Here is a 14,989-nt window from a genome sequence, read left to right as displayed (position 1 = left end):
TTCTGGTTCTCTCAGCGCTGGCGTAGGGTTGAGTTATGAATCTGGGAGAGGAGCGGAGAGCTCATTAGGTCAAAGATCCAGAGCTTCTGTTGTTGTTTATTATAGAAATGGAGCTCATGAATGTTTGATTGGGTGTTTATGAGCAGAGGTTTCTCTGAATCTCTTCAGCCCTTCAAACTCTGTGGAGATTCAGTTCCCACTGACAGTCACATTAACACACACTCTCCATACATCCACCCATACATCCATCTATCCATCCATCCCTCTATCCATCCATCCCTCTATCCATCTGTCCATCCATTCATCCATCTGTCTATCCATCCATCCATCCATCTCTTTATCCATCCATCCATCCCTCTATCCATCTGTCCATCCATTCATCCATCTGTCTATCTATCCATCCATCCATCTCTTTATCCATCCATCCATCCCTCTATCCATCTGTCCATCCATCCATCCATCCCTCTATCCATCTGTCTATCCATCCATCCATCCCTCTATCCATCTGTCCATCCATTCATCCATCTGTCTATCCATCCATCCATCCATCCATCCATCTGTTTATCCATCCCTCTATCCATCTGTCTATCCATCCATCCCTCTATCCATCTATCTATCCATCCATCCCTCTATCCATCTGTCTATCCATCCATTCATCTGTCCATCTGTCTATCCATCCATCCCTCTATCCATCTATCTATCCATCCATCCCTCTATCCATCTGTCCATCCATCTATCCCTCTATCCATCTATCCATCCATCCATCCCTCTATCCATCTTTCCATCCATCCATCCATCCATCCATCCCCTCTATCCATCTGTCTATCCATCCATCCCTCTATCCATCTGTCCATCCATCCCTCTATCCATCTGTCTATCCATCCATCCATCCCTCTATCCATCTGTCCATCCATCCATCCACCCCTCTATCCATCTGTCAATCCATCCATCCACCCACCCCTCTATTCATCTGTCTATCCATCCATCCACCCCTCTATCCATCTGTCTATCCATCCATCCCTCTATCCATCTGTCTATCCATCAATCCATCCCTCTATTAATCTGTCTATCCATCCATCCATCCATCCCTCTATCCATTTTTCTATGCATCCATCATCCCTCTATCCATCTGTCTATCCATCCATCCCTCTATCCATCTGACTATCCATTCATCCCTCTATCCATCTGTCTATCAATCCATCCATCTGTCTATCCATCCATCCCTCTATCTATTTATCCATCAATCCCTCTATCCATCTATCCATCCATCCCTCTATCCACCTGTCTATCCATCCCTATATCCATCCATCCATCCATCCCTCTATCCATCTGTCTATCCATCCATCATCCCTCTATCCATCTATCCCTCTATCATCTCTCTATACATCTATCTGACTATTTTTATCTATATTTTTCTATTTATCTTTCCATCTGTCCGTCCGTCCTTCCATCTATCTATCTATCTATCTATCTATCTATCTATCTATCTATCTATCTATCTATCTATCTATCTATCTATCTATCTATCTATCTATCTATCTATCTATCTATCTATCTATCTATCTATCTATCTGACTATTTTTATCTATCTATTTCTATCTATCTTTCCGTCCTTCCATCCCTCCTTCCATCAATCTACCTATCCATCTATCTATCATCCATCCGTCCATCCATCCATCCATCTATCTACCCATCCATCCATATCTATCAATCTGTCTATCCATCCGTCCTTCTGTCCGTCTAGTCAAATTGAATTGTTTATGATGATTATCAGTTTAAATACATTTGTTGTTGTTGTTGTTTTGTATTTATGTGGGTTTCATTCATTCAGAATGAATTTATTTTAATCATTCTCAATACCAATCTTGTTTAAATACTCACATTCAGTTCAGTTTAACAATTTACACTACAATATTATATTTTAGATGCAAAAAGCTTCATTTATTTCGTCAAAAATTGATTCTGCTCATGTTTTATGAAAGTGAATCTCTCGTTCATCAGTCAGATAATGTGTTCTGTTGGCAAGACTCCCTTCGGTCCGACATCTTCATGGGTTTCTGCCAAATCAATCAGAACATGTGAAATGAAAATGGCTCAAAAGGTCAAAACTAATTATCAAATGGACAGAACGGAGCGTTAGAAGATATAATTAACACCGACACTCATCCAGAGGAACATCTCGTCCTTCTAAACCTTTGTTAAATGCAGTCAACCCTCCCATCATGCCTCGTTTAGTCAGGGAACAAATGCAATTAACAATTACAGACATGTCTAGGTGTCAGCGGTGAAAGTTTTAGTGTGTTTTTAAAAGAATTAAATAATATTTAAAGGAGCAGTTCACTCTAAAATGAGAATTAATATCAATATTTACTCACCAAACTCAAATGCGGCTGTTGTTTGTGATGCGTTTATGGTTTTTTTGTCCTTTTTTCTAGCTTTACAGGTGTGAGATTTTGGGTAACAGGTGACAGGCGCATTAGAGCTACAATCAGCATCAAGCTACAAAACACAATTTAAAAGATTAAATAACCACTTTATTCAAAACTCATTTTGAACCACCAATGAGTGTTTGTAATAACTTCCAATTGTGATTTAATATGAATTTTAGTCATATAATGCTGATGAAATATGTTATATGTAGCATTTTATATGGAGAAGAATGTTGCCAACCAAACCAGGCTATACCATTGAATATTGTTTATAGAAAATAAAAAATTATGTTACACAGAAAGAAATTCATTCAGGTTTGGAATGACATTAGGGTGAGTAAACGATCACATTTTTGGGTTGAACAACCCCTTTAAAAACATTAATATTTTTCAAGAGATAACACCTAATTTATGCAAGACACTGATCTCTATCTTTCATGAGGCTCTCATTGAACATTTAAAGAGAAAATAGCTTTATCATGGGATCCAGGCTTTAAAGCTGTTTTGTTGAATTATGCTTTAATTACCCTAATGACATTTTAACTTAGAGTTAACTGTGTGTGTGTGTGTGTGTGTGTGTGTGTGTGTGTGTGTGTGTGTGTGTGTGTGTGTGTGTGTGTGTGTGTGTGCGTGCGTGCGTGTGTGTGTGTGTGTGTGTGTGTGTGTGTGTGTGTGTGTGTGTGTGTGTGTGTGTGTGTAACTGTAGGCCAGATATCACAAATATTGTAGGCTAATATTTAATGTAAATAATAATAGCAACATTTTTAATAAATACATTTATGCCAAAACACCACATTTATTCACTATTAGTAGCTGCAAGGTAAATGGTTGTGCTAGATTGACAAGTTTGTAGGCCTAGTTGTGTGTCGGCTATTGCCGTTTTCCAATTTACCTCGTCATGTATTTAGACATGTTCGTGGCTGTTTTCAGCTAGATTCACCACAGAACCTGTAATGTTCCCTTATCACACGACTGTATAAAGTCAAAGTGTCGTTCATCACTTGATAGTATGCCAGATTACCAGTCCAGTCTTGGTCTTAAATCTGTCTAATGATACTCAGTTTGTCCAGATGAAGTAAGTGTGTGTTGCTTTAACGTGCAGTGAATGTTCAACATCAGTTGCCGATCTTTGCACACTAACCCTTAAATGCATACCTCAGGTCTTTAGAGACCCGAGACGTCATTCACTCCTCCTCCTCCTCATTCTTTTTTTAAAGTTAGACATCAACCTTCTTAGTATTCCTCAATCAATCCACTTTGAACAATATAACAAGAAAAAAATAATACAATTATAACTGAATGCCTGTTTTTCCATTTGTTTTTTGTCAAAATTGTTTAGGGTCGCTAACAACCCGAGGTGTGTAAGAGTGTACGCATTTCTTTTCTGCACAATAATAAATGAATCTCTAATGACAAATTGACTGCATTTCAGCTTTATTCCACACGGTGGCGATGTCTGATACACACTGATGAAGTGACGTTTCACTCATAGTCACAGCAGGCAGAAAACAAAACAATAATAATTATAATCTGCAAAACTGGCTCAGATTTACTGCAGAGCAAGAACTGAACACAATTAAATATTACTGTCACTGATGCTGGATCTGGTGAAGAAGCTGTCAGTGATCAAAATATTGATTTTGAAGACGTTGAAAATGAGTTTTGAGAATATGCGTGAGATGGCGAATATGAGGCAGATGCTGAATGTGCTGGGAAATGAGCTCTGAGAGGACAGTGGTGATGGTGTAAAACATCTGCTCAAACTGAACCCTTCCAAGCTCCAAAAGGGAACGAAATATGTTTTACTTTATTCTTCTGTAATTGTTGCTCTAATATCAGGAGTTTTATATATATTCATGACAGGTATAGATCCATCAGTGTTAGATTTAGATCCGGGTCGCTAATCTGTAAGAATGTTTGGTGAAACAGTCATGCATTAAAGAAAAAAAGGTAATTTTCTATTATAACAGTTGTCGTAGATGAAGAGAAATGGACATTTCTAGTCCTAATTTGACTGAATCTTTTGTGTTTTGGGTCAATGCACAATCGATCGCCCTACATTTCTCTTCAAAAATCCATCCCATCCTTCATGATTGTGTGGCTCATCAACATTTGTGTTAAATTGATCTCCTCTTGGTGTTATAATGCCTCTTTAGAGTGCATCTCCAGTGGATCTGGGGATAAACAGGTCGTGTTTGTGTCTGGTTTGGGCTCTTGTAATGTGTTTTGACATCGTTTTGCTTCATGCTCCACTGGGGAGATTTGAAGAGCTTTTTTTAGAGGTAGGGGTTTCTAAAAATAAAGGCTGCTGTCCCTGAGGAGGGTGTTGAAGCGGGACGTCCGTCTGTCTGGCCATGAGCTCTAATGGGTGCTGAGATCAGGCCGTCCGAGGTCAAGAGACCAGATGATTTCTGCAGAAGAGCTCAGGCGTGAGGCCAGCTGATGTCTGCAGACTCCATGAGAAATACAGCTTCAGCCCATCTGTGGTATATCACCACGTGCAGTGTTGGGGAAAGTTACTTTGAAAAGTAATGCATTACAATATTGCGTTACTCCCTTAAAAAGTAACTAATTGAGTTACTTAGTTACTTTTTAAGTAATGCGTTACGTTACTTTTGCGTTACTTTTTCTCACCTGCGATGGGCTTGTTTTTGGGGGTTTTTTATAACAAAAAAGTTATATTTTTGTAAAGACCTCTTCATACCAAAATTGAAATAATAAGCCCCAGGCTGAGGTAAAAATGCGAATTCACGCATGAACAGTAAAAGTCGCAGCTCTGCTGTGCTGCCATTCTGGATAATGTTTTAAGTTTTAAGATAAAGTTTTACCAATAACAACAAAAAATCTAGTAATTTTCAGCAGCAAGACATTGGTAAATTAAATATAAAGGTAGATTAAATGCATAAAAATAGTTGTTTTATTTAACATTTAATTATTGGAGTTTTGCATTGTATTCTGATTTTGCATTTTACTGATTTTATTCATTTTGAGGAGTTCAGAATCTTTATTGTGCAAGTGAGATAAATAAATGCTCACATTTAGTCTAGAACTACAATAACCATCATGTTTACACACAACGCCTTTGCACTTATTTTTCTCAACATGGGGACAGGAGAGCTGTCAGTCAAATTAATGTGAAAAAGTAACTTGCGTTACTTTTTTGAAAAAGTAACTCCGATATTTTGTTGTAAATTTGAAAAGTAATGCGTTACTTTACTAGTTACTTGGGAAAAGTAATATTATTACGTAACTCAAGTAACTTGTAATGCGTTACCCCCAACACTGACCACGTGTGTATGTGTATATAGAGATACACTATATTGCCAAAAGTGTTGTGACGCCTGCCTTTACACACACATGAGCTTCCCATTCTTAAAGGGTTAGTTCACCCAAAACTGAAAATTCTGTCATTAATTCCTCAGCCTCATGTGGTTGGACACCCGTCAGACCTCCGTTCATCTTCAGACACAAATGAAGATATTTTAGTGTAAAGCTGATGCTGAGAAAGGCTTCAGATAGGCCTCCATTGGCATTCAGTACATTTACACTCCCAAGACCCATAAAAGGCACTAAAAACGTCGTTATAAAGTCCATCTCACCACAGTGACTCTACAATAATTTTACGATGCGACGACAATAGTTTTTGTGCGCAAAAAAAAATCTAAATAACACCTTTATCCAGCTTGTTCTTGTCTTCCGTGTGTGTCTCCACGACGCATGCGTGAGAATATGAGCAGATCCGGCGTTCGGGAATCCATGAAATGCCACTTAAACCCCATTTCGAGACCTAAAGCACGATCAGTGTAGAATTCAACAGCTTAGACATGCGCGTCTTCCTCTGCTTGTAAACAAATCTCTTCTGGGTCATGTGTCCGAACGCCGGATCTGCTCATATTCTCGCGCATGCGTCGTGGAGACACACACGGAAGACAAGAACAAGTTGGATAAAGGCGTTATTTTGATTTTTTTTTGCGCACAAAAACTATTGTCGTCGCATCGTAAAATTATTGTAGAGTCACTGTGATGAGATGGACTTTGTAGCGACGTTTTAAGAGCCTTTTATGGGTCTTGTGAGTGTAAATGTACTGAATGCCAATGGAGGCCAATCTGAAGCCTTTCTCAGCATCAGATTTACACTAAAATATCTTCATTTTTGTTCTGAAGATGAACGGAGGTCTTAGGTCAGTTTTGGGTGAACTAACCCTTTAATCCGTAGGGTTTAATATGGAGTTGCAGCTCTAATAGCTTCAGCTCTTCTGGGAAGGTTTAGGAGTGTGTTTATGGGGATTCTTCTAGAAGCGCATTAGCAGTGATGGGAATAACGGCGTTACAGATAAACGGCGTTACTAACGGAATAATTTTTTTCAGTAACGAGTAATCAAACGAATTACTGTTCCTCCCGTTACAACGCCGTTAGCGTTACTGAGGGGAAAAAAGCGGCGTTAGTCGCGTTACTATAATTGAGCTCACTGAAGCGCTTTTCATCCGAACAGGCTCTCTGTCAGTCGGACCTGCAACGTGTGTGTGTGTGTGTGTGTGTGTGTGTGTGTGTGTGTGTGTGTGTGTGTGTGTGTGTGTGTGTGTGTGTGTGTGTGTGTGTGTGTGTGTGTGTGTGTGTGTGTGTGTGTGTGTGTGTGTGTGTGTGTGTGTGTGTGTGTGTGTGTGCCATGCGTGTTGGGGGTGGGTGCGGTGGTGCACATAACTGATGATGATTGGTGGGTGGGAGACAAGGTTGAAGTTGATAGGTTGAGTTCACACCTATTTTTTTCATGGTCTATGGTTCACATACACACACACACACACACACGCACACACAAATGACGCACACGCATATGCACATTCAGCGATGGTCCAACGACTTCAAAGGTAGCTTTCGCAAACTGGAACCTATAAGCGCTACTTTTCCCTCGTTGAGGTGAAAGGTAAGAATATTTATGTAACGTGCAACTTATGGCCAGGAGGAAAGAGTCTCTCCACGCCGGTGGCAAGTGATTCTGAAGCGCCTCATCATCATATGCCACAAAATTAGTGCCTAAAAACCCAGGTGATAACGTGAGCTCCACTACCAAAGGAAAGTATAGTACTGATAATATTTACACAATATTTACACTATAGTAGGCCTACTGATAATATTTACAATAATGCATTGAATTTGATAGGTGTCTCTCACATTGTCCCACAGCAACATTACAATAATGTACAGTAATGTACAATGTTTTATAATAGTAATTTATTCTATTTAGTGTCCAATTCATTCATTTAACATATCTAATATTGGGGGCATCCAAGTTATTTGACATATTTGAACATTTTGAAAAGAAAAAAAAAGTAACGCAGTAATTACTTTCCCTGGTAATTAGTTACTTTTATAATGATGTAACTCAGTTACTATTTGTAAGAAGTAACCAGTAACTATAACTAATTACTTTTTTAAAGTAACGTGCCCAACACTGCGCATTAGTGATGTTGGACGAGAAGGCCTGGCCCTCAGGGCGTTTTCACTCCTGAAAGTCTGCACCAAGGTCCGAACCAAAGTTCATATTTTGATACATTTTATACATTGGGTTAGTTTTGGTTTGGTTTCACATTGCCATCATGCGAGCGCACTAAAGAACTGCACATGACACACTTGTGTCCACTCGTCATCATCTATGTGTTCGGCATCTGGACATCGATTGGTTTGTAAGCGTCAGCGTGAATGAACGGACGCATATCGCCGCCACTATTGAACAGTGCTCATTGCTTGAAAATCCGGACAAAGCTGTTCTATCGGGTTGAGGTCAGGACTCCAGTTCCTTCACACCAAACTCCTCATCATGTCTTTATGGAGACGGTTTGTGCACTGGTGCATGCTGGGACAGGAAGGGGCCGTCCCCAAACTCTTCCCACAAAGTTGGGAGCATGAAATTGTCCAAAATGTCTTGGGAGTTCCTTTCACTGGAACTAAGGGGCCAACCCCACCCCATAATCCCCCCTCCACCAAACCTTACACATGGCACAATGCAGTCAGGCAAGTCCCGTTCTCCTGGCAACCGTCCATGGGATTGTCAGACAGAGAAGCGTGATTGGTCACTCAGAGAACATGTCTCACTGCTCTAGAGTCCAATGGCGGCACGCTTTACCCCACTGCATCCCTGAATTCAATGATTTGGAAGGGTGTCCCAATACTTTTGGCAATATAATGTATCTATAGATGGATTGTATATATGCATCTGTGTAATAAAATGTTGACATTTTTTTGTTATTGTAAGCCTAATTTAAAAATAACCCACATGAGCAGATGAGTGTAGTTGTAACTCCTCCACAGATGGTGTGCTTGTGTTAGTCATGAGTTCTGGGTGGCATGAACAGCGTTTCTGCTCTTTTGGCCACAGCTGACGTGTGCTAGTAAAGACGGCGGCTGCAGGACATTTCCCATCATGCCTCACGCAGGAGTGTGTGTAGGAGACTGTGGTGTGTGAGAGCGCCCGCGGTCTGAGCCGCACAACACCTGCTGACCCCCAGAATGCAGTGCGTTTGATCCCAGCTCACACTGACACACAGATCTGATGCTCAAACCATCGGCAGACATGAGACACACACACACACACACACTCACTCCATTCCTGTGTGTGTCTCAATCCTGCTCAGCAGACCAGATCAAACATGACATGAACATGACAGACATTACTGCACGCTCTTGGGTTATAGATAGATAGATAGATAGATAGATAGATAGATAGATAGATAGATAGATAGATAGATAGATAGATAGATAGATAGATAGATAGATAGATAGATAGATAGATAGATAGATAGATAGATAGATAGATAGATAGATAGATAGATAGATAGATAGATAGATAGATAGATAGATAGATCAAGACTAGATAGATAGATAGATAGATCAAGACTAGATAGATAGATAGATAGATAGATAGATAGATAGATAGATAGATAGATAGATAGATAGATAGATAGATAGATAGATAGATCAAGACTAGATAGATCAAGACTAGATAGATAGATAGATCAAGACTAGATAGATCAAGACTAGATAGATAGATAGATAGATAGATAGATAGATAGATAGATAGATAGATAGATAGATAGATAGATAGATAGATAGATAGATAGATAGATAGATAGATAGATAGATAGATAGATAGATAGATAGATAGATAGATAGAATGACAGAAGGATAGATAGATAGATAGATAGATAGATAGATAGATAGATAGATAGATAGATAGATAGATAGATAGATAGATAGATAGATAGATAGATAGATAGATAGATAGATAGATAGATAGATAGATAGATAGAATGACAGAAGGATAGATAGATAGATAGATAGATAGATAGATAGATAGATAGATAGATAGATAGATAGATAGATAGATAGATAGATAGATAGATAGATAGATAGATAGATAGATAGATAGATAGAATGACAGAAGGATAGATAGATAGATAGATAGATAGATAGATAGATAGATAGATAGATAGATAGATAGATAGATAGATAGATAGATAGATAGATAGATAGATAGATAGATAGATAGATAGATAGATAGATAGATAGATAGATAGATAGATAGATAGATAGATAGATAGATAGATAGAATGACAGAAGGATAGATAGATAGATAGATAGATAGATAGATAGATAGATAGATAGATAGATAGATAGATAGATAGATAGATAGATAGATAGATAGATAGATAGATAGATAGATAGATAGATAGATAGATACAGGGAGTGCAGAATTATTAGGCACGTTGATTTTCTGATCATATTTTTTTTCCAGGCACATTTGACCAATTCCAAACCACAGTAATCCTAATAACTACTATTGATTTAGTATTTAATAATGTATAAGTGTTATATAATTGTTCATGAAGGCTGGAAATGAAAATCACCTTATATTCAGGTGTGCAGAATTATTAGGCATGTTATCTTTAACAGATAAATTGAGCCAAAAAAGAGATTTAACTCAGACTGAAAAGTCAAAAAGTATTAAATGCCCATGAGAAGGATGCAATACTAATGCAATACTAGACATTGCAGTTAAGGCGTGACCATTGGACAGTGAAATGCTCGTTGGGTCAGCAGGATCTGACAAAAACAGGTGGTGAAGAAAAGACACCTATTAACCGCAAAAGAATGAAGAATTAAGGTGAAGAATTAAGGGTGGAACCATCAGGAACCCTTTAGTCTCCAGCGCCACCATTTTCCAGAGCTGAACCTACCTGGAGTCTCCAGAAGTGCAGGTGTCAGGATCTCAGAGACTTCAGTTAGGGAAAGAATCCTAAAAAATGACCCCCACTAGATAAGAATCACAAGCTGAAGTGTTGTAAAATACATGAAGAAGGTTTTTTTATAGGCTTTATGGACAGATAGGTTGAGAGTGACTCTTGAAGGACCAGCACCACATCCTCTAGTACCACTGTTTGAAGAATTCATCTTCCAGAATCTGGCAGTACGTTTTGGGAGTTCATTTTAGTCCATCTCTGCAAAACGGACTTCAGGATTCAGTTTGATCCGGAGCGAGACGACCTCTTTTCGTCTGACCAAATTTCGTCTGTTTGGTCCGGCCCGTGGTACGGGGGAGGTTTCACACCTGCAATTTTGATTCGGACCAAACTGAAAAGTCAGAAAATCCGGACCAAACAAGGTAGGTGTGAAAACGCCCTTAGTCAAAAGACTATGACTAAAACTAAATCAAAATTTGCTGTCAAAATTAACACTGGGGCCAATCCCACCCCATAATCCCCCCTCCACCAAACTTTACACTTGGCACAATGCAGTCAGGTATAACGTTTCCGAACACAAGCCACTGTGAATCTTCCTGCTAAAGCAGCTGTTCTGTCCTCTCTCTCTCTCCTCTCTCTCTCCTCTCTCTCCTCCATCCAGGTGCTGTCTCTGGGCGCTGATGTCCTGCCGGAGTATAAGCTCCAGGCTCCGCGCATCCACAAGTGGACGGTTCTCCACTACAGCCCGTTTAAGGCGGTGTGGGACTGGCTGATCCTGCTGCTGGTCATCTACACCGCCATCCTCACGCCCTACTCCGCCGCCTTCCTGCTCAATGAGGAGGATGAGGGCTCCATGCAGAACTGCGGATACTCCTGCAGCCCGCTCAACGTGGTGGACCTCATCGTGGACATCATGTTCATCATCGACATCATCATCAACTTCCGCACCACCTACGTCAATGCCAACGATGAGGTGGTCAGCCACCCGCTGCGGATCGCCGTGCATTACTTCAAGGGCTGGTTCCTCATCGACATGGTGGCCGCCATCCCCTTCGACCTGCTCATATACCGCACCGGGGAGGAGGTGAGTGCAGAGGTGAGGGGAATCATGGGACACGGGCTTCACTTATACAGCTTCTACAGGCAGTCCCTCCAGAAAAACACGCATGATTTAAAGGGTTAGTTAGCCCAAAAATGAAAATTCTGTGATTAATGACTGACCCTCATGTGGTTGGACATCCGTCAGACCTCCGTTCATCTTCAGACACAAATGAAGATATTTTAGTGTAAAGCTGATGCTCTGAAAGGCCTCCATTGGCTCAATGCACTTTACACTCTCAAGACCCTTAAAAGACTCTAAAGACTAAAGTTACAAAGTCCATCTCACTACAGCGGCTCTACAATAACTTTATGAAGCGACGAGAATAGTTTTTGTGCGCAAAAAAACCCTAAATAACGACTTATATAGTGATGACGATTTCAAAACACGGCCTCATGAAGCTTCGAAGCGTTATGAATCAGTGAGTCGATTCAGCGATTTGGAGCATTGTGAATCAGTGAGTCGATTTAGCGGTTTGGAGCGTTATGAATCAGTGAGTCGATTTAGCGGTTTGGAGCGTTATGAATCAGTGAGTCGATTTAGCGGTTTGGAGCGTTATGAATCAGTGAGTCGATTCAGCGGTTTGGAGCGTTATGAATCAGTGAGTCGATTCAGTGGTTCGAGGCGTTATGAATCAGTGAGTCGATTCAGCGGTTTGGAGCGTTATGAATCAGTGAGTCGATTCAGCAGTTTGGAGCGTTATGAATCAGTGAGTCGATACAGCGGTTTGAAGCGTTATGAATCAGTGAGTCGATTCAGCGGTTTGGAGCGTTATGAATCAGAGAGTCGATTCAGCGGTTTGGAGCGTTATGAATCAGTAAGTCGATTCAGCGGTTTGGAGCGTTATGAATCAGTGAGTCGATTCAGTGGTTCGAAGCGTTATGAATCAGTGAGTCGATTCAGCGGTTTGGAGCGTTATGAATCAGTGAGTCGATTCAGCAGTTTGGAGCGTTATGAATCATTGAGTCGATACAGCGTTTTGAAGCGTTATGAATCAGTGAGTCGATTCAACGGTTTGGAGCGTTATGAATCAGTGAATCAATTCAGCGGTTTGGATCGCCAAACGTATTTTGCAGTTTGACATGCGATCTGAATCATGATTCGACTCACTGATTCATAACGCTTCGAAGCTTCATGAGGCCGTGTTTTGAAATCGTCATCACTATATAAGTCGTTATTTAGGGTTTTTTTGCGCACAGAAACTATTCTCGTCTCTTCATAAAGTTATTGTAGAGCCGCTGTAGTGAGATGGACTTTGTAACGACGTCTTTAGTGTCTTTTAAGGGTCTTGAGAGTGTAAAGTTGAGCCAATGGAGGCCTTTCAGAGCATCAGATTTACACTAAAATATCTTCATTTGTGTCTGAAGATGAACGGAGGTCTGACGGGTGTCCAACGACATGAGGCTCAGTCATTAATGACACAATTTACATTTTTGGGTGAACTAACCCTTTAAGAGATTGCACTTTGTGCATTGGAAGCACTCAAATGTCTGATTTGTAAAGCTACCTCTGTAAAACAGGAAGTTATTTATTCATTTTTTCAGAAGTTGTAGCATTTTCCTTTTGTAAAGCTACAGAACTTGTTTGACTCAGTGTTTTGTAAATTTGAGCCGTGTGTTTATTAAGGTCTTCAATAAAACAAGATGAGAGCTTAAATATTCCCAGCACTTTCTGTGATGCAGTGCTTTTTTTCTCTTTTTCATCAAACCGCAGTTTTTGCAAGTTCGCGCAATTTCATCGCATAAAATTGCATAAATATCCCGCATTTTTTAAGAAAACGTGCTGCATAATCAAGGATTTTTCCCGCAACAATCACAAAAAAAGCGGCATTTTTCTGGAAGGACTGTGTTGTGCTTTCCTCTTGTGTGCTAATGCAGGGGTTTTCAAACTGGGGTCACAGATTGTTCTAAGGGGTCTCCAGAAAAGTTCAGAGAATAAAAGACAAAACAAAAATGGATAAACATCTATACCAAACATTACAACTGTTTCAGCTCTAAATGTTTCTCACCTTTCTTGCCGTATACTTTCCAGAACTGTGTATGTTTGCTTTGTATCTTTCTATTGAGTTTCTCTCACTATAGTCCTTTATCTCGCTCACTGGGTTGTAAAGCAGTATTCTTAACGCAGTACGCAAGCTGCTTATATACAATTATTGTGAAAGTTGCTTATATAAATTATTTTTAATTGAAAATGTTCGTCTTCAGGTTTAACATCCAACATTAAGTATAGCCAATTTAAGTTTGGAAACAATATGTTGTATTTAGAATGTCACACTTACTATTTATCTAACACTTTACAATGTTTTTTCATACATAATAAATATTAGGAAGGGGTCCCTCATAAAAGATTCATCATATTTGGGGGTCCTTGGCATCATAAAGTTTGAAAACCCCTGTGCTAATGTGTCTACTGCTAAAATGCTCTTTTGCTTTGAATACAATGATTGTTGTTGCCATTCTCTTAAAAAAAAATAAAGGCCAAATCACAGAAAAATCTCTTATGAATGCATGATATTGAAGATATTTGTGCACACCCATCATGAATGATCATTAAGTGATTTAAAAAGACATAAATCAAACGTTTTCTTTACAGAAATTAATACTTGTATTAATCAAGGACGCATTAAATTCATCAAAAGTGACAGACATTTATAAAATGTATCACGGTTTCATCACAGTTCTCATCACTGATAATAATCATAAATGTTTTTTGTTTGTGAAGGGTCATGTGACACTGAAGACTGATGAAGTAATGATAATAAATTCAGCTTTGATCACAGGAATAAATGACACTTTACTATATATTGTAGTGTCACCTATTTTTAATTTAATCTTAGTCTTGTGCCAAATGTCCTTGTCAGTTTTAGTCATATTTAGTCATTCACATATCATTTTTTGTTAGTCAAGTTTTAGTCGACTAAAAGTCTCGTCATTTTAGTAAAAAAAAAAAACTCAATATATTGTGTGGCAAAATAAGTTACATAAAATACATATAACCTGCATAATGTATGTGCAATACACCATAGCTAACTGGTTGATTTACAGCGTAGATGCCTAAAATCAGCTTTAGCTAATGAGACGATGGGCACAAATATCCATTTCCATCTTGATTCAGTATGAATTGATATGTATATAGCCTACTGTACATATAAGGAAAAATAAGTTTGACTTTTAGCACTATTTTAAACTTTTTTGGGGTTAAATTATATTTTCTTGCATTCTTTATT

General features: G+C 39.2%; 1 protein-coding gene across 1 annotated transcript in view; it reads left to right on the top strand.

Annotated features, from left to right (window-relative positions):
* kcnh2b (potassium voltage-gated channel, subfamily H (eag-related), member 2b) overlaps positions 1-14,989 on the top strand; it is a gene marked incomplete at both ends in the record, with an annotated part of 338,495 nt that overhangs the window by 281,757 nt on the left and 41,749 nt on the right. Inside the window, one exon of the mRNA XM_079806851.1 lies at positions 11,326-11,748. Within this exon, the coding sequence (XP_079662977.1) occupies positions 11,326-11,748 (423 nt within the window). The remainder of the gene's footprint in view (positions 1-11,325; positions 11,749-14,989) is intronic.

This window comes from Gobio gobio (genome assembly GCF_949357685.1).
Source record: "Gobio gobio genome assembly, chromosome: 23".
Lineage (NCBI taxonomy): Eukaryota > Metazoa > Chordata > Actinopteri > Cypriniformes > Gobionidae > Gobio > Gobio gobio.
This window is presented reverse-complemented; position numbering and strand designations above follow the sequence as displayed.